Here is a 23,296-nt window from a genome sequence, read left to right as displayed (position 1 = left end):
GCATACACTTGATACTAGCATCCATGTAAGGCATGGCTCAAAAATAAGCTTTTCTTTTCTAAACTACATTGTACTGGCAGATCCCAAACTTTGGCACTAATCAAATGAAGAAATTAATTTGCAAAATTCAACACACACACACACACACACACACACGCCCCCTCTCATTCCTTCCTTCCTATGAGAGTAAATGTCCTCTTCCTTCTAACTGAAGCAGCGTAGGGCATCATTTCTGCATAGCTCTTCTTCTGTAGAAAGGAAAACATTACAGATTCTGTGGAATGTGTTCAGTTAGACTAAGTTTGCAAAGCTCCTCTCTCTCTTAATATGTAATACAGAACTGGGCCTTGAAATAAATGAATAATGGATCAGTTACGAACTGAACCCCAAGCCTGCATGTGATGACACCCAGCAGAGACAGTGCCTGTCATGTGGGGGACACTGTGCTAGAAGCTTTGTGTATATTATTCATAATTATCATAACAACCCTACTGTCAGAGATAGCTACCACCCCCATCTTACAGACGAGAAAACTGAAGTCACATAACAGCTGAAATGACCTGTGAACCTGGGTCTACCTGACTCAAGAGGTTGAGCCCTTTCCTCAATATATAAGAGGCTTCACTTAACAATCCCTTTTATTCCAAGGTTTCAGATACTTCCTTTTCCCCACAGGCTTAAAGTCTCTTTACAGTAGATTTTTACATTTGTCTTTAAACCATATCATCACAACAGTCTATCATTTCTAGTGTGTGCCACAGAACAGCTACTAATATAATCGCAGTGTTAAAAATGTGCATTTTCAAATAACCATCAATGACGTAAAGGCATAGTGTCTCAAATAAAAACTCTGGCATGATTCCAACAAGTCTTCGCCATAGTATTTTTGTATCAAATGACTTTTTTTTTTAACCTAACCTTAAGACTCAAAACCTGCTATCTTTCTAACATAGAGACCTTTGTCTTTTTGAGACGAGTCTTGCTCTGTCACCCAGGATGGAGTGCAGTGGTGCGATCTCGGCTCACTGCAACCTCTGTGTCCTGGGTTCAAGTGATTCCCCTGCCTCAGCCTCCTGTGTAGCTGGGATTACAGATGTGCACCACCACGCCCGGCTAATTTCTGTGTCTTTAGGAGAGACAAGGTTTCACCATGTTGGCCAGGCTGGTCCTGGAACTCCTGAGCTCAAGTGATCCACCTGCCTTGGCCTCCCAAAGTGCTTGGATTACAGGCGTGAGCCATGGCGTGGGCACCGGGTAAGCAAGGCACAGAGATGAATGCGAGATGGTCCTCCCCTAGGCGAGCTCGCAGACTAGTGAAGGGACAAACTGTGATGTCCCTGGCTCCAAACACACACTGTACAGGCTAAGCTGAAGGGGTGTTGGGGGATGGGGGATGGGGGAAGGATGTTTAGCCGAATCCAAGGGCTGCAGAAACTCTGGAAAGGTCAGGGGCTGAAGACACCAAATGGAAGCTGAGGAAGAAGAGAGATACTAGAAGGTTCTCACTGGCTGGGGCAGCGGTGCTATCCAGCTAGAGCACGAATACAACAGGATGAGCAGGTTATTTTTTGTTTCATGTAGTGATGAGTTCAGTTTTAGAGATGTTGGTAAAAGGTACCCAGATGACACCAGTAAATGGTATATTTATATCCAAAGACCAGCAAGTGACTGATTTTTTTTTTTTTTTTGAAAGTCTCACTTTGTCACCCAGGCTGGAGTGCAGTGGCACTATCCTGGCTCACTCCAACCTCCGCCTCTGGGTCTCAAGCAATTCTTGTGCCTCAGCCTCCCAAGTAGCTGCGACTACAGATGTGTGCTACCACACCCAACCATAATTATTATTTTAGAGACAGGATCTTGCTCTGTTACTCAGACTGGCGTGCAGTGGCGAGATCACGGCTCACTGCAGCCTCAATCTCTCTGGTTCGACAGATTGATAATCACACAAACATACGCACAGGTCCCCAGGGTACAGGGCTAGAAGGGTAGAAAAGAGAGAAGCGTGCAGGGGCACCGCGTAGGAGTGAAGATAGCAAGTGGAGGCTGCTCAGCCAGAAGCTGGGCTGAGGAAGGAGACAGGATCATGGGGCGCAAGGAGCTAGGGATCCAGGAAGATGCAGCAGCAAAGTTTCTGGGTGGGAGAAGGAGTGAAACAGCAACTCTGGTTTTCTTGACGATATGGGAGGAAAGGTCTTCTAGGGCAGAGTCAGGGTGAAGATGCCAGAGGTGGGTGAGACAGGGCTTGAAGACATTCATTCCTGTTTAGCACTGATACTGGAAGGAAATGAAGGAAGCCACCAGGGCCAGGCATACAAGATCTGCCTGAAACTTCCCTTCCTTGTTGACCCGTTCGAACAGACTCAAAAACATGCTTTAAGAGTGGAGGCTAACTGCACTCTTAAAAAGAAAGCAGGTGCAGAGCAATCAAGAACTGGCTGCACTAAGCTCTGTCTGAAAACATAGCTTTTTTTTTTTTTTTGAGACAAAGTCTAGAGACAGGGTTTTTGCCACGTTGACCAGACTGGTCTTGAACTCCTGGCCTCAAGCAATCTGCCCGCCTTGGACTCCCAAAGTAGTGGGATTACAGGTGTGAGCCACTGTGCCTGGCCTCCTTTCATGTTCTTAACTGAGTTACGTGCCCAGAATAATCTGCATGGCGTGGAAGCTTGACCATTCAATCTCCATGCAATCAGAGGATATATAAATAAACTATAAACCGACTTGTTTCCAGCATTTATTTGTGAAACAGTGTGAACTGGTCAGACAGAAACCTTTAGTTTCTACCTCAACCATTCCCTTAAATCGACGCCAGCTTCCAGTTTGCTTATTTTGAGGCGCAGGCAGGTTAAAAAGCAGTTTCACTGTTTTTCTTCCACAGTATTAAAATCAAGTCTTCTAGCACCACCCAGTGGTTTGTTCAATAACTGCAAGGAACAACATTTCAGACACACACCTACAAAAGTCAATGAGCACCACCTCTGAAACAGCAGAACAAATGGACCCTCAGGAGATGTACTAGGGAATGTACTCCACCAGCTTTTCTTCAAGCCTTTGACAGTCTTTGAAAGGCCATTCTGGTACAATGTTGTTAAACGTAGAACAAACCTTTACAGACTTGGAAAATATAGAAGAGACACTGAACAACCTAGATTTTTCTTAATGATTATTCCGTTATTCTAGAAAAATTTTATCTAGTGGCAAGTCTTTCATAAACTAAAATACCATATCATTCTGTTATTAGTCTCTTATAATGATCCTATATCCTAATCTCAGAGTAAGACCGACAGAAGGCACTCAAGATTCTCCACACTGTCTCCACGGTAGCCGACCTCATCACCGCCTACCTGACATTAGTGGTGTGCTGCTCAACAAAGTCTGCCCCATCTAAGGTAACAGGACTTGATGGCCTTCTGTGTCCTCAGCCTGTTACTGCCATCCCTACTAGCTGCATGAGGCCTCCCCTCCTTGCTTTCTACCGTCAACACCCCTCTGCCAATGATCACTTCTCTCTACAAACAGCTGCCATCTGTTCCTTTCTGATCTTATGCCTCAGACTACCCGAAGGCAAGGCCAATCATTACTCCAACTAGACAGTGCGTGGCATACAGTAAGTTCTCATTAGACAATAATACAGGATGAGTTAAACATCTGGAGATTAAAGTTGTTGGTTATGGCAAATGACTCCATTCATATTTGTTAGAAATGACTCAACAGACTTTAAAGGTCATTTAGCTCCTGGTCCAGAAAGTCTAAATGACAGCTCCCGAGAAGACGCACAGTAAAGGGCAAGGGCCCAGGTACACAAACCAGGAAGACGGGGTTCACACCCTGGCTCTGCCACTTCATTCATTTTGCAACCTGCAGCAGATCACTCGTCACCCGGAACAGATAAGGAGCTGCACCGTGCTCAGCTATGGCAAAGACGAGCACGCGTGTAAATACACGAGCAGACCACTCCCGGTATGACAGCCAGCTCACTACAGACGTCAGAATCCCCCCTAGAAAATAAAGAGCTAATAGAGGTGGAAGGAGAAGGGAAAAGCAAATTAATTTATGTAAGCGTTTGAGAAAACCAACAACTTTCAGCATCTCAAGAGGAAATGTTAGCCCAACTTCCTTAAAATCTGGACAAGTTTTAAACATCGTGACCTATTAAAGATGTATTAATAAGGTTCTATTTCAGGCGTGGTGTGGTAGAGCTCATGCCTGTAATCGCAACACTTTGGGAGGCTGTGGCAGGAAGATCACTTGAGTCCAGGAATTCCAAGACCAGCCTGGACAACACAGTGAGACTCTGTAGCTACAAAAAAAATTTTTTTAATTAGCTGGACATGGTGGTGTCTGCCTGTAGTCCCAGCTACTCAGGAAGCTGGGGCAGGAAGACCACCTGTGCCCAGGAGTTCAAGTCTGCCGTGAGCTATGATCACGCCACAGCACTCCAGCCTGAGTGACAGAAAAAAAAAAAAAAAAAAAAAAATTTTAAATAAAGCTCCATTTTAAGAGGAATGATTGTAAGAAATGAAGATTAAATACTTATTGTCACAGGTGTTCTCTTAAGATCCAAACACTCAAGAAACGGTTAAGGTCCAGTTTTGTAACATATCACATGTACATCAAGCCTTCCATCCTGACTCATTTCAATAACCATAAACTGGAGGAGACACTAACGCTTTATGAAGTTTATGAGTTCCTCTTCTCCCTCGCAGTGAAAGAACAGGGGGGCAAAAGCAGTTCTAACTCCTCCTAAGACTGGGCTGAATTACGTTCAAGTGAATGAATCCTACTGTTACCATTCAAACCTCAGGTCTTATGGACAAGCCAGAACTAATACCACTTCCAAATTTCTAATATCACTCTTTGTTCTACTTAATTAAATTCCTCTTTCAACATCAACATTTTCATTTACTATTTTATTCCTAGCCTAAAGTCCAATACACACTAATTATGGAGGCTAAAAGAATCAAAATGAGGAAGGCGGGCCACCAAGGATAGCGGGCAGGTAATTTCTAGGTTGAAACTTTAAGTCTGACCTGCATTCCCCAGTCATTGCCATTGGTGTATCTATTTTACCTTCTTTTAGTGCATATAATCAGAAGTCGGCTGTAATAACAAACTTTCCCCAGAAGCCTTCTTTTCAATTCATCATGGTTGGTATAATTTACTACTTAGCTGTTCAGACAGCAACTTTAGGAAGATGGCCTCCCAAACCCATCTTTGTCACAGCAGTTGGTGGGGCTGCCTAGAACAGTGTGTGTGAAAAGGCACAAAATGCCAGAATGACTCATAGAAGACACGAAATTGAAACCTGTATTTCACTTTTGTAATAACTCACATTAAAAGGCTGAACTGAAATTTCACTCTTATGAAATCTGCTGAAATACAGAAAAATGGAGTTGCTTAACAGTCTTTTTTTTTTTTTTTTAATTTTAAGACATACATGGTAGATGGTAGCTCACAAGGGCTGCCACAAATCAGCCCACTGAAATTGTTTATCAACTCAAAGGCAATACCAGCATCGTAAACTTTTATGTCATTATAAGATTATTCTTATATGATTATATGAATTAAATGATTATTCTTACACATATTTTATACATCAAATTCTGTTTTCCTAAAGTTAGGACTTGGAGGTCATGTTGCCATCGAAAAATCCATGAAAACGCAAGGTGCAGAACTCTGATTCTTAGGTCTCAATAACTGGTCCGTAATCGACATTCTGGTGTTGTTGACCTGCTTTTCTGTCATCTTCCTAACTGTCCAGAACATTCTCCAAGTGCTTTTCTTTTCCTCATTACCATCAATTTGGAAGAACACACACTATCTTGGTTACCTAACCAGGTGGAGGGCAGCAAAGTGACCAAAATGTACCACTACCCATTGGCTGCAGATCAACTTATGTTTCTGAAGTGGAAAGACGTATAATAAATGTGAGGATACAAACATCGAATCAGATGTGGACTAAACTCTCAATCCACAAGGGTGGATCCCTGTAAACGGATGCCATGCCATTTTAACTTAGATCATGATGCATGACCACGGCCTGTGTACTTCCGAGTTTGAAGAGGAATGCAAAATATCTGAGAAACCATTTTCCCCAAGGAGGGGGTGAAAGTATATGCGTGATTTATAAACTACCAAAATAAAGATCAGTTTTAGGATACACAGCCATGCTTAATGATGGGAATATGTTCTGAGAAATGTGGCATTAGGCAATTTTATCACTGTGGGATCAAACGCCTAAACGGTATAGCCAGCTACACACCTAGGCTATATGCTAGAGCCTATTGCTCCTAAGCTACAAACCCGTACAGGATGTTGTGTACTGAATATCGTAGGCAACTGTAACACAACTCACTGGTCACTAGAAATTGTTTAGCTCCATTATAATCTTATGGGACCACTGTCGTACATGCGGTCTGTTGTTGACTGAAACATCATTAAAGCAGCACATAACTGTATTTTCATTTATACTTAAATAAACACGGATAGGGTAATTCATTCCAGAAGACCCAAATTGTAATAACTTTGTTTCTTGATCCAATACCTTTTAGGTATAAAACCACTGTGCAAAATTATATAAACAGGTTTTGACTAACAATTCATAATAAATGACATTGCTAGATACTTCAACGCAATGTTTTCAGAGCTGTTCAAGAGTTCAGTTTTCCTAGTTCTCTCTCACTGGAATTTTAACTTATTTTATCAAGCAGTTGGCCACTCTCCTTACCCACCATTATTTATGTTCTGTTAAAATGAAATACACTGTTGCATATATTTGAAAGCAAAACATCAAATACAAATTTGCTCTACTTGTGATGTGAAAGCATCTGATACAATTCAGTCTAGTATAGGAAGAATGTTCCTTAGTAAAGACCCAGGAAAAGTACAACATTCACTAAAAGCATATGTTCAATTTCAAACATCACATGTTCGGTCAATTCCAAAGTATCTGTGCTAATGAGGGAAGCAGCAGCAAAGGCGCTCCCCATGTGTCCGCCATACTCACTCTTAAAACAAGGGTGTCATGTTTTGCAACTACTTTCAAATACAAGCTATTAAGTTTTGGGGTTTTCTTGAGATAGTCTCACTCTGTTGCCCAGGCTGGAGTGCAGCGGTACAACCTCGGCTCACTGCAACCTCCAACTCCTGGGTTCAAGCTATTCTCCCTCCTCAGGCTCCTCAGTAGCTGGGATTACAGCCACGAGGCACCACAACCATCTAATTTTTATATTTTTAGTAAAGACGGGATTTCTCTATGTTGGCCAGGCTGGTCTTGAACTCCTGGCCTCAAGTGATTCGCCCACCTCAGCCTCCCCAAAGTGCTGGGATTACAGGCATGAGCCACTATGCCGGGCTGTATTAAGACTTTCAAGTTTCCTTTTGTTGACTCCTACTGAGAAACCGCAATCATCTCCTCTCAGATCAGTCACTGAAACACAGATCCCTCTCCAACCCTCGGCAGGACTGGTCTTTTGTGTTTAGATTCATCCTTCCCTTGAGGCTAAAGGAAGTCACTGAGTGTTCAGTTCACTTGCTTTCCCCTGGCGTGTCCTTCTCCTCTTAAAGAACAGTTTACACTTAAACAACAGCCAATGGAAGAAAACGTTGACACATAACCTACACCCAGGAGATGGCCTTGCCACCAAGAAGATCCAAGTAGAACCCATTGAAGTGGATAGTTTAAGAGTAATCAAGAGTTTAATGTATTTCACTTCCAAATGCCTTATATGTGATTCTTTTTCTTTTAGTCAATCTGCCTTCTTAATTTCACTTCTGATAGCATAAAAACTAGTTGGCATTTATTAAGCAGGCTTAACAATAGGGGAAATAGTCCAGAAATGTGGGTATTTGAAACAAATAAACTTGAGACAAAAAATACACAAATTAAGCACTTTGTGTATAAATTTTTTTTTTTTTTTTTTTTTTAAGAGACGGGGGTCTCAGTATGTTGCCCAGGCTGGCCTCAAACTCCTAGGCTCAAGCAATCCTCAAGCCTCAATCTCCATACTATCATGCCTGGCAGAAAGGAATACATTTAATGTCTAAATCATTCCCCACTCCCTCTTTCCCAAAAGTTAGTAACACAAATACCACTGTCTCAGTAGAAACAGATACTAATGCAAGTCAAATTCTATTATAACTAACATCAAGAGATCTTTTAATGAAACTAGACTTTCACTCAGTTAAATGCTGCTTAAAATAAGTGGGCCTACACTTAAAAAAAGTATGCCCACTAGGCCGGGCGCAGTGGCTCACGTCTGTAATCCCAGCACTTTGGGAAGCCGAAGCGGGCGGATCACAAGGTCAGGAGATGGAGACCATCCTGGCTAACTCGGTGAAATCTCGTCTCTACTAAAAATACAAAAAAAAAAAAAAATTTAGCCAGGCATGGTGGCGGGCTGCTGTAGTCCCAGCCACTCAGGAGGCTGAGACAGGAGAATGGCGTGAACCCGGGGGGCAGAGCTTGCAGTGAGCCGAGATAGTGCCACTGCACTCCAGCCTGGAGGACAGAGCGAGACTCCATCTCAAAAAAAAAAAAAGTATGCCCACTAAAGGGAATTTGTGGTAGTGGATCTGACTTGCAACAAATTGAGTATATTTTGGCACTTTTATAAAGTAAATCCCTAAGTAGGAGAATAAAACAACAACAAAAAGTTCAAACAATGCCATTCTCCCTAAGCCCTATATGATCCCAAGAGTTACTTAATGTGACTCTACTGCTCTATATTTTACGAGAATCCTGAAACTGTCAGCAATTACATGCTATATATCAAAGGCTCAACAAACAGGCTGAAAAGAATTATGTACTTTTAAAGAAGCTACACTTTCACTCAGAAAATTAAAACATCTTCGTAACTGATCTAACCAAAATAGGATTAAAAAAATAATCTGTTGGGGAGGGGTTTACACTATGTCCATACAAAAATAATTACGTGGACTGTGTGTGGCAAGGCTTTCCTCTACCAGTCATTAAGAGGCTCTTCAGTGTTTGACAAAGCTACTTCAACTAGACTTTAACATAAACAGAACATAACTATTTATCAAACTATATTTAAAGTCATATGACTAAGCAGAATGTTTTAAAACATTTAAAATGAAGCTTTCCTTTCTTATTTTAAATAAAGATTGAGAAAACCTCCCTAGGATGGGAGGTTTTCCTTTGTGGAGCTATTTTAGAAACAAAACTATAATGTTCTCGGCTGGGCGCAGTGGCTCATGTCTGAAATCTCAGCACTTTGAGAGGTGGAGGCGGAAGGATCACTTGAGGTCAGGAGTTCGGGACCAGCCTGGCCAACATGGTGAAACCCCATCTCTACTAAAAATACAAAAGCTAGCTGGGCGTGGTGGCGGGCGCCTATAGTCCCAGCTACCGGGAGGCTGAGGCAGAAGAATTGCCTGAACCCAGGAGGAGAAGGTTGCAGTGAGTTGAGATTACACCACTGTACTCCAGCCTGGGTGACAGAGTGAGAACCCCCTCTCAAAAAAAAAAATAATGCTCATGACTTCGAACTTAGAATGCATTTTTAAGAGCACCCCACTATGCATTTCTCATTATAGGTTAAAAATAAACTTTTAACTTAGTAATCTATACAAAAGGCTTACACAATCTATCTTACAATATCAGTCCTTGCAATAAATACATCCTGAAAGCTGTGTTAAAGAAATTACCTGGCCTGAGTGCAGTGGCTCACGCCTGGAATCCCAACACTTTGGGAGGCTGAGGTAAGCAGATCATTTGAGGTCAGGAGTTTGAGGCCAGCCTGGCCAGCACGGTGAAATGCCATTTCTACTAAAAATCAAAAAAAAAAAAAATATATAGCCGGACGTTGTGGCATGTGCCTGTAATCCCAGCTACTTGGGAGGCCGAAGCAGGAGAATCACTTGCACCCAGGAGGCGGAGTTGTAGTGAGCCAAGATCAAGCCTCTTGCACTATAGCCTGAGCAACAGAGTGAGGCCGCATCTCACAAAAAAAAAAAAAAAAAAAAAAAAAAAAAAAAAAAAAACCAAAAAAAACCAAAAAAACCCCCAAAAAAACACCTGGCTTTAAAAAATATATATGAAGCCCAAAATAACGATGTATGGCCTATTATTTCCTCATTTTAAGAGAACTTCAGAGCAACAAGAGTACCTGAGATAACGTATTTTGTATAAGGAATAAAATACTCTTAAAAAAATGTATACATTGCTTGCTATCATCCTACTGCCATCCAAAGAATGTGTTTTATTTTTTACACAATTCTGACCCTCCACAGAAGGGTGTGCATTTGGCAGCTTGCTGCTACATCCTGGTAATGAAGGTTGTCAGGCCGGGCGCGGTGGCTCAAGCCTGTAATCCCAGCACTTTGGGAGGCCGAGACGGGCGGATCACGAGGTCAGGAGATCGAGACCATCCTGGCTAACACGGTGAAACCCCGTCTCTACTAAAAAATACAAAAAAACTAGCCGGGCAAGGTGGCAGGCACCTGCAGGCCCAGCTACTCAGGAGGCTGAGGCAGGAGAATGGCGTAAACCCGGGAGGCGGAGCTTGCAGTGAGCTGAGATCCGGCCACTGTACTCCAGCCTGGGTGACAGAGTGAGACTCTGTCTCAAAAAAAAAAAATGAAGGTTGTCAAGTGTTCCAAAAGCTCACATCAGAAAGTATTACAGAAAGCCTAAACGAAACAGCTTATTTTAACTTGGCTGCTAGGGTAAGAATCTGAAGATCCGGCTACCACGCTTAGTAGAATCCAACCTGATGACACAGCTTCTGCTTCTTAGGCAGGTACAGCCATGGGCAGCGTAACAATGTTTCGGTCAACGATGGACCGCACAGATGATGGTCCCACAAGATTCTAATGGAGCTGAAAATGCCCTGTTGTCTAGTGACGTCTTGATGCTCCTGACCCTGTTCAGGCCCAGGCTAATGTTTGTGTCTTAGTTTTTAAGTTTAAAAAGTTAAAAACTAATTTTAATAGAAAAAAGTTTACAGAATAAGAATAAAAAGGAAGAAAATATTTTTGTATAGCTGTACAGTGTGTGTTTCCAGCTAAGTGTTCTCATGAGTCAAAAAGTTTAGAATTTTTAATTTAAAAGTAAAATAAACAGTAAAAAGGTTACAGTAAGTTAAGGTTTATTTCTTATTGAGGAAAAATGTGTAAATCAATGTAGTACAGCCTAAGTGTGTACGGTGTTTATAAAGCTCGGCTTTGCTCAGTACTGTCCTAGGCCTTCACATTCACTTAGCACCCATCACTGACTCACTCACCCAGAGTCACTCCAGTCTTGCAAGCTCCATTCATGATGAGTGCTCTGTACAGGTGAAGCATTTTTCATCTTTTATACCCTATCTGTACTGTATCTTTTCTATGTCTAAATGTGTTCAGGCACACAAATACTTAGCACTGGGTTACAACTGCCTACAGTACTCAGTAGTAACATGCTGGACAGGTAGCAATAGGCTGCACCACTAGCCGAAGGCTCTACCATCTGTATTTGTGTAGTACTCTCTGATGTTAACACGCACATCTCGGAGCACACATCCATCGTTAACGCAACATGTGGCTGTGTGAGCACACATACCTCTTTCATACCGTGCTGCATTTCTGACTTCCTACTGTAACTTTTTAAAAACAATCTGTGAATTATGCAGCTTTCTATTTTTATTTTAATTGTTTCTACCTTGGAGACTTGGCACTTCAAAATAAAATAACAACTTTGGGCTGAACTCTTAACATTATTCTCTTCCTTTCAAGAGCTGACGTTGATTTATCAAAATTCTGAATAAAATCCATTTACTCAATGCAAAATAGGCATAAAAACAAAAACATGTTATTTCACAAAATGCTTTCTTATATCTTAAGAAATATAAAAAGGAAGGAGCACACAGTGAGTACAAATCAGGATTATCACACCAAAGGTATATCACAGAAAAAGTCCATTATACATTCACACCATGGAGCAGAATTACTTGAACAAAAGGCAAGAAATGGAAATGTAACTTGTCAACAGAAAAGAACTGCTAACAGGCATGGATCTTTCACTTTAAGTTTTGACAACTCTCTCCTCCCATTTGTTTCTATATTGTCTTACTTCTAGAGAACATTTAAGACAGGCATTCTTCAGACACTGCTATTAACACACAGGTAATCTACCATTGTTATGGGTAACACTCTAACACCACAGTCTATAAGACCAGTTGATGAGGTCTGTTCCCATCTTCACTCTAGATTTGTATCTTTTCAACTATACCTGCAATCTTTATGGCTACGGGATCCTCTGAAACTGGAACAAGCCCTTCTTTGACTTCAACCTGCTTTTCAGAAACCAGGGGAGATATGGCGGGAGGGGAATACTTAGTTTCCACATAGGCCACCGGCGAGGAGGAAGAGGGCTTAGAATCGTGAAAGAGACTGGCCCAGGACTTGGGCTGGCTGACAGGAAGGGTGCCTGATGCAGAGCCTGTGCCGTCAGCTGGAGGTGATGCATTCTCGGGTTTGGTTGGGTCCAAGTCTATGCTTTCCGTGGTGTGCAACTCCATCCCATTGGTAGCTGTGCCCTCACCCGAGGATTCAAGTATTTGTCCATTAGCAACTCCAAGGTTTTCAGTAGTATCGGTACCAACGCAGGGCTGAGCCCCAGCTGTCCTTGACAGGGTGTCTCTGCCAGCCTCTGCAGGGAAGCAGGACTGACCAAAATCAGCCCCGGGGCTCCCCTCTGGCTGCCCTGCAGTCCTGGTGTCACTGCTGAGTGCTCCGGGGAAAGGACTGTCAGGCACAGTGTCACTGACAGAGTCTGTGGAGTTCTGGGGGCTGTTACAAGTCCTGGGCGTAACTGACGGGGGCATGTCACCCATAAATTCTGCATCCTCTGCACTGACACTGTTCAGGACTGCTGAACTGGCATGGCCATTGACCAGGGCTTCTGTGGAAGTACTATCATCACCGCCATCTTTCAAATAGCTGTAATATCCAGGTGGCCGCTTTTTCTTCTTTTTACGCTCCCTTTGTCCAAGACCACCTGAGACACCATCATTTTCTAAAACTTCCGCCTCCACATTAGAACTTCCATCCAAAGCGAGGGCAGAGCCTGGGTACTGGCAGTCGATGGAGCCATAGTTTGCTTCTTTAGTGATACAATCAGGGGTTGTTTTGGAAGTTGTACAACCGAGAATAAATTCAGGGGCCTGAGGGTTCAGTGTGCTTGAAATACTGTAGCTGGGGGTTCTCGGCAAAGTGTCACCGGGTTCGATGACTTCATTGACACCAAACTCAATTCTCTGATATTCTTGTCCTGTTTAGAAAACAAACTATTAGTTAAGAACACAGTTCTACAAACTCTAAGTACCAGTAATTACTCACTTTCTCTTTGAAAATGAAAACCTTAAATTCTCTTCCTAATCAACAAACCTATTACGTCCTTTACTTACGTGGAACAATTTGCTGAAAATGAAACTATAAAATTATTTAATTAGGAGATATGAAAAGCAGAAGCCTGTACTTATCTTCCTAGCTAAGGAAGGCTTTCAGAAGGCAGAAATTAAAATAAATTTGTAATAAAAAGCAAGTAATATTTTGCCAGTTTAAAAATATCTCTCAATGGAATCTGACTTTCTTATAGCTGCCTTATGCCTGAGATAAAGGAATATGTATTCTGGACAATTTAAATTTTAAAGGATCATGACAACTAACTTAGGGACTTAAAACATGGTTAAATCAGTTTCTCTAGTTAACGTGATTTGATTAATTCCAAGAACACGAACTACGCAAAGAACCTTATATATTCTGGATAGGAGAAATTAGAAAGTATAAATTTAGAAACAAAAAAAGATGTCAAAAAAAGATTCAACAACAACAACAGGAGAGAATCATATATATAAAGGCGCACTTCACAGCACTCTTTTGAATTCTTCATCTCTTGGTCTCCTCCACTGGTAACCTTCCATTAAGTCTGAAAAGTGGCCCTGACATGAACACACGCGAATGTCCTCTAAATAAAGCCACACTGGATTAACTCCATGGGTGGTAAAGCCTTCCGAAAATACCAAAAGAAAAAGTTAGAATTGTGAACTTTTCAGTATCTCTTGGGAAGCCTTCAATACTTCCTTCCCAGGTAACCACAATCCACATATTTCATTCATGCTAAGACAGATGTATTTTTACAGTTTACATCTCTGAAATTAGGTTAAGTTTTAGAATCAATTTTGTCTTTCAGCAGACATCAAACATCGATCTCACCTTGTATTTGATAAACAGTTACACATTTTGAAGTTAAGGGAAGGACACATGCCTTCTATTTCATCTTTAATGCATAGCTAAAGATTTCTTCCAGGCTAGCATTAAGGGGCCAATTTTTTTTCAAGGCATGTATCTCAAGAAAAGAAACTAATACCCAAAGAACGGTGTTCTACTGCAGAGAAATGAATATATTTTACCTTGGAAGGACCCCTAGAAGTCTTTTTGTAGAAGAAAAAATACAGACCCTGAGAAGGGCCAGTTAGTGCAAGTGAGTGGGCAGGAGGCTGGAGCGAAACAGCCTCCTGAGGTCTCCTGAATCTTTGTATGCTTTGGAATCACAGCCCCCCACTGTGGGGGGTGGGGGTGGTGGCAGCACAATCCTGCCCCAACAACAGCAAGTTCCTGGAAAAGAACACTGATGACGATTCCACCTAACAGCAAGTTTACGTATAAAGTCATGACCATCTAATTCCTTTGGCTACTATTTAAATTTTGTTTCCTTACTTTGAAAAGAATTATCCAGGGGAACTGAATTTATTATCATACCTAGGGGTTGACTGTCCATTTTGGTTCCAGGCATCCCCTACTCCCAGATGTTCTGGGGCTCTCAAGACTCCCTGGATTGAAACAGGTGTGCCTGGGGAAGAACACTCCATGTGGAGCCTGCCCTTTGAAGGTTGTGAAATCACATTCGAAACTAGAATGTGTTGTGTCATTCTGCTTATGCAAGACTGATTATTTCTAAGACACAGATGTGCTGTCCACATCTCAATTCTCAATCTTATCAGAACATAAAACATTCTAGAACGTGATGTAATGTGAACAGAACTATTTCAGTATGTTACAGTTAGTATCAAACATTTACTCAATACCATGTTTGATCATCTCACTAGAAGGCAGATTCCTAGCCAGCACAGTTCCTCTTATCGAGGAACACTCACAATGGACGCATGGCAGAGAGCTCGGAGCCCAATCTGCCAGGCAGATGAAGTGCAGGAAGGCCTGCATGTTTGGCTTCAACAACCCAATCAACACATTAGGAAGATGGAAACTCAACACTCAGGTAATGCAGGCAGAGGGTCATAAAACCATGAATCCTAACACAGCGTTTCTCCAAGGCTGCTCACTGCAGTACATGCAGTAGAGTGGTCTGGACTACAAGGCAGAGGGTGAAGGAGGGAAATATACAGAGATTAGTAACACAAGGGCCCTGCTCAGAGAATTCACATTTATTAGGGAGACATATACAAACAACTGAGAATGAAAACATGGAGGGAGGGGAGAGAAGGCTGTGAATAGCTCTAGAAAAAGGATTCTTCTGGATGCAGGAAACAGTGATCAACTTCCATCAGAAACTAGAGAGGTCAGTGGAACTTGATGGATCACTGAATTGGTAAGGCCGGGGTGAAGGAGTGGTATCTCAGGCTTTAGGAACATCTAAAACAGGCAGTGCTTAAGGTGAAGGACACCCATTCACCTTGATGTGATTAATACTTGTCGTATGCCTGTATGAAAATATCTCATGTATCTCATACATATATATACCTACTATGTACCTACAAAAATTAAAATATAAAAAAATTTAAAAACACAAAAATAAAAAAGGCCGAGGTGTAAAAGGGAAACCACGATGAGGTGCCTCTGCAAAGGGCTTGCTGCAGCTAGAGGTGGTAGGAGGGAGCAGAATAAAATATCCCAAACCATTCATTCAACAAATGTACTGAGGGCTTACAACATTCCAGATACTACAGGCACAGACACAGACAGAGAGAAATGGACCCTGCCATCAGCAGCTGAGCAGTCTGGAAAGAGAGGCAGGTCCATGACAGTACCCACAGGCTCTGTACAGTCGAATAGACACTGGAAGAGAAACTAATGTCATGGAAACACAAGAGACCCAGAAAAGGCTGCAGAGAAAAGCGGGCCTGTCACTAACTGTGCAAGCTGGTGGCAAGATTCCAGTCGTGCTTCTGGCAGAAAAAAAGCAGGACTTAGAGGGAAGAGAGCAAAAAATGGAGAAAAAGGGCCAAGAAGCAGTCACCGAAAAGGGCAGGCAGGCTGGAAGGAGAGAGTGGGAAGCAGAACTCCAGAGGCTGGGGGAGCTGGCGGTGCCTACCGCACAGGGAGGAGGGTGAACTCAAAGAAGTGATGTGCATGGGAAAATTATGGCGCATTTGTAAGCACTGGATCAACACAAGCAGTATGCTCACTACGTTCAAAGCACACAGTGACAGGAAGTCCCACTGACTCAGATGCCTGAGAGGCTGACATCAGCCAATTACGATTAAAAGGTGGCTCAGGAGGCTGAGCAGCCCGGCTTTCGGGTCCCTTGAGCTTCATTTATTTTATTACTTGTCCTAAGCTATTGTTAGATCTGCTCTTTCCCTTACAGTCTCTCACATTTCTTATAAATCTAAAATTTTAGATATAATCACTCCCTGATGTTACAGGAGATAAAACATTTGGTTAGTCTTTTCAAGGTTTATACTGAGGCCTAAACTGTAACTAAAACCCCTTTCATAAGTCTGACCATGCTAACTAAACAGGGAATCCAAACCCCTAACTCTCAAAGAAAAAGTTTGGCATCAGTTTCCTGGAGGCCAGTAAGGGCCTTTAAAGTGATTCAGATTGAAAAACGATCCAGACAGGTTTGAACTGTGCAAGGGCAGCCTGCAATAATTAAATGACCTTGTTGGTATTAAAACACTGGGTGTTTAAGCAATACAAAATCACTGCATCTCCATAAGCACCATCTCTGATAATCAGCTCAGTGTCTGTGATGGAGACCCAAAAACGTAACAGACCAGGAGGTAAAGAGGTGACCTGAGTTCCCAAAGGTCAGCAACAGACCAGGACATGAATGTAAACTGCAAGAACAATAGATGCAAGCTGCCCCTTAGTTTACAAAGAACACAGGCTCAGAAGCTAGCCGGTGCTGGAGCCAGCAGGCTGCTTAGCAACAAGACCCAAAGCTTCTTCAACCCCGGCATGTGCTAATGAAGAGTAACGTAACTGCTGAACTCAGAACTGTTAGGAAAAAAATTACTCAACAACCATTTCCTAAACTAAATGGCTGGCACTCCGAAGCACAGGATATGCTTTAAAACTAATTCACTAGTCAAAGTGATTCAGCGATTAAATACATTACAGTTTACAGCAAAAAATTCAAGCTGCAAAGAAATGTTGATTCAAATGGGAAAACAATGTTTACAGGTAACCTACCCACCCAGCACGTATGGCCAAAATTCCCTTCAGGGAAATAAGGAGAGAACTAGCTTACCATCAGGTAGTTTATCCACAGCCTGTGTGCCACACAGAACTGTTCCACTGTATGGAGGAAGCTGCACAAGGAATCAGAAAACAAATTTTAATACAACAAAATGTTAAAACTAACACATAACATTTAATTAAGGCAACAATTCATTAAAACTCTATCCATACAACTTTGCATGCCATTACTTTTAGCAGAATAACATACATGAAGAGTCAGTGCAATCTAAATCATCTTCATTTAAGGAAAAAAACGCAACAGAAATACTTTCAAATATTTATCACCATTAAACAGATCCAAAAATGAAGCCAAAGGGAATAAAAATGAACTCCAATGGACATGTAAATCAGCTACAATAAAATGCTTATGATACATCCTTCTTTCCACAGGATGTTAATGACTGACCATTCAGACCACAGACACTTTTGTTCACATACTAGCGAAGATGGGTCTTCCTGACTGCACCTCTTATTCATGATCACTACATTGCAACACAGTCAGCAGAGGTTGGGACCAGGTCCACAGTCGGAGAGCAGAGGAAAACCCACTAAAAACAAAAAGCCTGGTGACTGCGGCTCCCTTTTTAACACTGTGCCTTAATTAACGAAATTAACAGCTAGAAGTCACATTCCTTGTTTGGAAGACAGAAAGCAGAATGGGAACTGTCTGATCTCTTTGTAAAAAGCTGAAAAGGTATCCCAAAAACAACTTAAATTTTTCTTCTTCCTAGCTATTCCATAACATTTATTGAAGAGTTGGAAACGCTTCCAATGGACACACTGGGTGTAATAAAGTTTAGTAAGGGGCCAGGCATGGTGGCTCATGCCTGTAATCCCAGCACTTAGGGAGGCTAAGGTGGGTGAAACACTTGAGGTCAGGAGTTCAAGACCAGTCTAGCCAATATGGTGAAACCCCATCTCTACTAAAAATACAAAAATCAGTTGGGCGTGGTGGCAGGCACCTGTAATCCCAGCTACTTGGGAGGTTAAGGCAGGAGAATCATTTGAACCTGGGGGATGGAGGTTGCAGGGAGCCGAGATCACGCCACTGCACTCCAGCCTGGGCAATAGAGCAAGACTCTGTCTCAAAAAAAAAAAAAAAAAAAAAAAAAGTTTAGGAAGAAAAGGGGTAAGGTAAGCAGAGACAAACTGCTACCTGAGGGCAGAACAAAAGAACAAAAAGATATTCTGGTGCAGCACTTCCCAAAGTCTGTTCACTGCAGTACAATGGCCAGTGCAGGAATGGCCGTAGGGCCGCAAAGTTCAGAGGCTCCTGGGTAAGTCTCATGCCTAATACTGTATGAGAGCTGCTGCTTGATTGGCTTCCTCAGCCGATTTCTCCCATGAAATCTCAGCACACCAATTCAATAATCACAGCAATAAAAGCTTCTCTCTGCAAGTAACCCAGTAAGTTCTCTTCCCAGAGAATTATGACAAACAGGAAAACACAGGGCAATTCAAAAGAAGCCTTCAGGAGTTGGCAGCTGCACTTATCTCCACCACCAGGGGGCAACATAGTACTCATCACATTGACACCGAGGAGAAAGCATTCTGTGTGCTGAGGGCTACACTAGTCTTGGCACCCGCAATGCAAAGATCATTCCACACATCAGCATTGATGCTGGCAGGCACCTGGAGGAGAAAGGTGGGTCTATATTGGCAGTGGACACAGCTGCCATGTATGTCTCAGGAAGCCTCCAATCTCGTTCAAAACCCTCTGTGGTCACAAAAGACAGTTTGGAAATGACACACAGAATGCCCTCTCTTTTTCTGTTAACGACATTAGGATGCCGCCTGGTGACAGAAAGCTGTATTATTTTGAGGCATGAAAAGTGTTCTGAATCACTCTCTCTACACAAAATCATGGTAACATCAAGAAACCATCTTTTCCGGAGTCAAAACAGTTCTATCACTATTGTATTGATGTTCTCTTCACACTTAACGGTATTCTGTTCTGCTCAGGGAAGACAGAATGCTGAAGAACACCTCCAGACCCGAAAGTGCAGCAGGCCGGGAAGACGCACAATTTGGAGAAGGGACTTCTTCACCCATCCACTTCAAACGCCAGTGCAAGGCAGAGAGCTGTGGGAACCCTGCTCACCATCTTCCGGCTGCCCCTTCCTCAACATTCACCCACGGGGCGTGCACACTCACTCAACTCCCAGCCACTCCCACAACACGCAAAAGAAAACCCCAGCAATCGGGAAAAATACACAGACGATGCTGAGGACAAGCAAGTGGAGAGGTGGGGCCAGTGATGCCAGGTGGCGCTGACTGAGCGCGGAGAGGCTGGAGAGGCTGTACCAGTGACACCAGGTGGCACACACCCTGCTCCTCCTCAACAACTCTGGGGAGGAGGTCCTGTTATTGTGGCCCTCTGACAGATGAGGAAGTCGGGCGACACTGCTAGTAAGAGGCACTGCAGGGATCTGGTGAGACGACCACCATCAAACTCCCGGATGACAGGGATCCAGTGAGACGACCACCATCAAACTCCGGATGACACTGCCACCTTCTGTAAGCGTGCTCAACACACTTACTTTGATTTGCTAAGATGATAAAAAAGTGCACCTGCAGGAATACCGGGTGGGTTGTGGCACTGTAGAAATGTGTGCGTTTTACTCTACAGGCACACAGCACCTTTCTTTCAACAAACCTCCCTCACACATCAGATGCCCTTAGTCTGTGGTAACTGGATATCTAAATACACAACAGAAGAAAAGTGTAAGGATGGTTCGAAGTTCATTCGTTAACTATGTAACTATTTGTAAGAATACAAAGTTCAAAAATCAGAGCAAAGACATAAAATTCCCTACACAAATGCAAAACGAGCAAGGGGAAAAACTGTCATCTATGAATAGTTATGTTAACACAGTCTGAAATCTATGAATAGTTATGTTAACACGCAGTCTAAAAACAGCGCTGCAGCCTTGTGAAAAGGATACTCAGGCCTGTGGCTAGGAAGGTCATGTTCTGAAGTCTCCCTCTGGGGCTAGCTGTGTGTTCTGTTTTCTGTCTCACAGACCCTCCTGAACCACAAAGCCCTCCTTTAAAATCCCATTAAGACACCAAATTAAGAACTGTCTCTACTCTCTACACACGCCCACACCACACACACTGCCCACTGCCAACACTACGTCATCGGGAGCTTATTTACTCAGCCATGGTTGGGGTGTGTGCTACTTCCAAAACCGAGATTCTGGAAACTGTAAAGAACGGTGAGCATGTCCTCTTTCTAAACATAAATAACAGGATTATGACTGAGGTTTAAACATGCTTATTAAATAAGTTGACAGCGTTTTTTCCACTGGAGAAAACCATTTTTAAATCACTGGAGCCCAGCTCTAGAAAAGATACCAGCTACCTTTCACCTGAATTTGCTTCTCCTGATTCCACTGAATTACTAGCCACCTTATCTTGTCGGTGGCAAGATGCCAAGCAAGCAAACTAAAAGACAAAGCAGCCCTCTGTGGGCAGGAGTGGCGCTTCTGCAGGAAGGCAGAACGCACTTTCATTTTAACACCCCACATTTCTTAATTTGGTTTTTCAATTCATGGCCCCACGTAGAGAAAACAATGTTTGATCAAGCTCCTAATAGCCGAGAAAAAGCATATGAAGAATTCGGCTAGATTGTAACTTATGCCATGGCCACATGGTAGTAACACTGCATGTCTGAGCAGCAATTATGTTACCTGAGAGATAAAAGGCCAAACTGTGCTGTGGAAGTGACATGCCCTGGCCACTCACACACCCATAGGCCCAAGTGACACGCCCTCACCACTCACACACCCACAGATCCAAGTGACACGCCCTCGCCACTCACACCCACAGATCCAAGTGACACACCCTTGCCACTCACAAACCCACAGGTCCAACTGACACGCCCTTGCCACTCACAAACCCACAGGTCCAACTGACACGCCCTCGCCACTCACACCCACAGATCCAACTGACACGCCCTCGCCACTCACACACCCACAGGCCCAACCACATGCTGCCCCAGGAAAGTGAGTTCCTGTGTAATTATGTGCTATTATAATCCAGACTCCTGAAGATTGGGAAAAGTAACTCAATCCAATTATGTTAGTCTGCATTTCCCTTTCTCAGGTTACTGTGATTTTGATAAACTCTTTTCATACCCCTCCAAATTTCACTGTATGCTCAAAAATAAGAAAAACAGAAAAGTCCAAATAAGCCCAGACACACTACGAGTTCTGAAGCTCGAACTCATTTTCATGAGACACAGTCACGTCTACTGCGAATAAAAGGTTTGGCATAACTTACCATCTGTGCCCTTTTCATCCATTTCTACTAACATCTGTTACTCACTAGCCATCGGACCATACATTAGCTGATTTCCCAACATTTCCGTGCCGTGAATAAGCATTCTGCATTTTTTCAATTTAAAAAACAAAAGAGAGAGAAAAAAAATGGGAGGCCTGAAAGGAAAGAACGTGCCCAAGCCCTCCGAGCCCGTGGAAGTGGCAGAGCTGAAGCGACCCCAGGCCTTCAGACTTGAAATACGGTGCACTTTTCACTCTCCTATCCCATGAAAACTCAAGTTTTGTCTACTCACTTGCAAAGAGACACACACCCATCCACATGCGCACACACTTGAGAAAACCAGTAGCAACTAAAATGTATGGTTACATCAGTGTGATGTGGGAAAAATGCGAAACCCCCTTACTAAAAAAAAAAACAAAACAAAACACACACACACACACAAATGACCCGTGCCTGGTGGCACACACCTGTAGCCCCAGCTACTCAGGGACCGAAGTGTGAGGACCCCCCTGAGGCAGGGCGGGGGTCAAGGCTGCAGTGAATTGTGATTGCACCACTGCACTCTGCACTCCAGCCTGGGCAGAGTGAGACCCTGTCTCGAAAGAAAGGAAAAAAATAGAAATAAAAAAATAAAATAAAATGTGTGGTGTTTATATAGAGATAAGCAACAGGCCCACAGAACAGCACACTCGGAACCAGGGGAGATGCGCTGCCCAACAGGGCTGACGGGACAGCTAAGGGCTGAGTTCCCAATGAATGGTGCGGAGGCACCTGCCAGGGCCACAGGGACAGGGAGTTCGATGCCACCTCACATGTATGCAGAGTTCAGTGCTCGATACTCACTGAAGCGTGAAAACAAAACCTGAACACTTTTCGAAGAAAACAGACAAATGTCTTCATTATCTCAAGGATGGGAAGAATTTCCTAAAGATATTTTCAAAACTAAAAATCCACAAACTATAAGGGGAAAAAAATCAATTCAGTTGACATTAAAGTTAAAAGTGTACTCCTCTTATCCAGCAAAAAAAACAAAACAAAACAAAACAAAAAAATCCAACCCCAAAAAGGTGCCTACCATGTGAAGCTTGAAGCCCTCATGCTAGGAACAGAAGCTTGTAAAACCAAAGATTAATCCTAAAATCAGGAAGAAAAAGACAAGCTACTTGATTTAAAAATATGGACAAGGGAAATAAATCAAGTAATTCACAGAAGAGGACGTCCATATTGCCAGTAGACATGTGAAGATAATGAAATAGTGCCCAGCTGTTTGTAATCTGGGAGATGTAGATTAAAACAATGAGAATCCATTCACTACACATCAGATTCACAAAAATTTTAAATATACCAACACCAAGAGTTAGCGAGATTTTTTTTTTTTAATACGAACAAGAAAACTCCCATGCACTGATGATAGGAATGCAGACTGTTAAAATCCTAGATAGCAAACTAGCAGTCTCTAGTAAAACTAAACAGGCTCAGTCCACAAACCCAGTAATTCCACTCCCAGGTCTATGTCCCGGAGGAGCCC

General features: G+C 42.8%; 1 protein-coding gene across 1 annotated transcript in view; it reads right to left on the bottom strand.

Moving 5' to 3' along the window:
* USP10 (ubiquitin specific peptidase 10) overlaps positions 1–23,296 on the bottom strand; it is an 80,770-nt gene that overhangs the window by 22,990 nt on the left and 34,484 nt on the right. The window contains exons 3-4 of the mRNA XM_007994240.3: positions 17,495–17,555; positions 12,230–13,270 (exon numbers count right to left, since the gene is read on the bottom strand). Coding sequence (XP_007992431.2) covers positions 12,230–13,270; positions 17,495–17,555 — 1,102 coding nt within the window. The remainder of the gene's footprint in view (positions 1–12,229; positions 13,271–17,494; positions 17,556–23,296) is intronic.

The sequence above is a fragment of the Chlorocebus sabaeus genome, chromosome 5 (genome assembly GCF_047675955.1).
Source record: "Chlorocebus sabaeus isolate Y175 chromosome 5, mChlSab1.0.hap1, whole genome shotgun sequence".
In the NCBI taxonomy this organism is placed as follows: Eukaryota; Metazoa; Chordata; class Mammalia; order Primates; family Cercopithecidae; genus Chlorocebus; species Chlorocebus sabaeus.
Note: the sequence above shows the minus strand (reverse complement) of the source record. Positions and strands in the feature narration are given on the sequence as shown.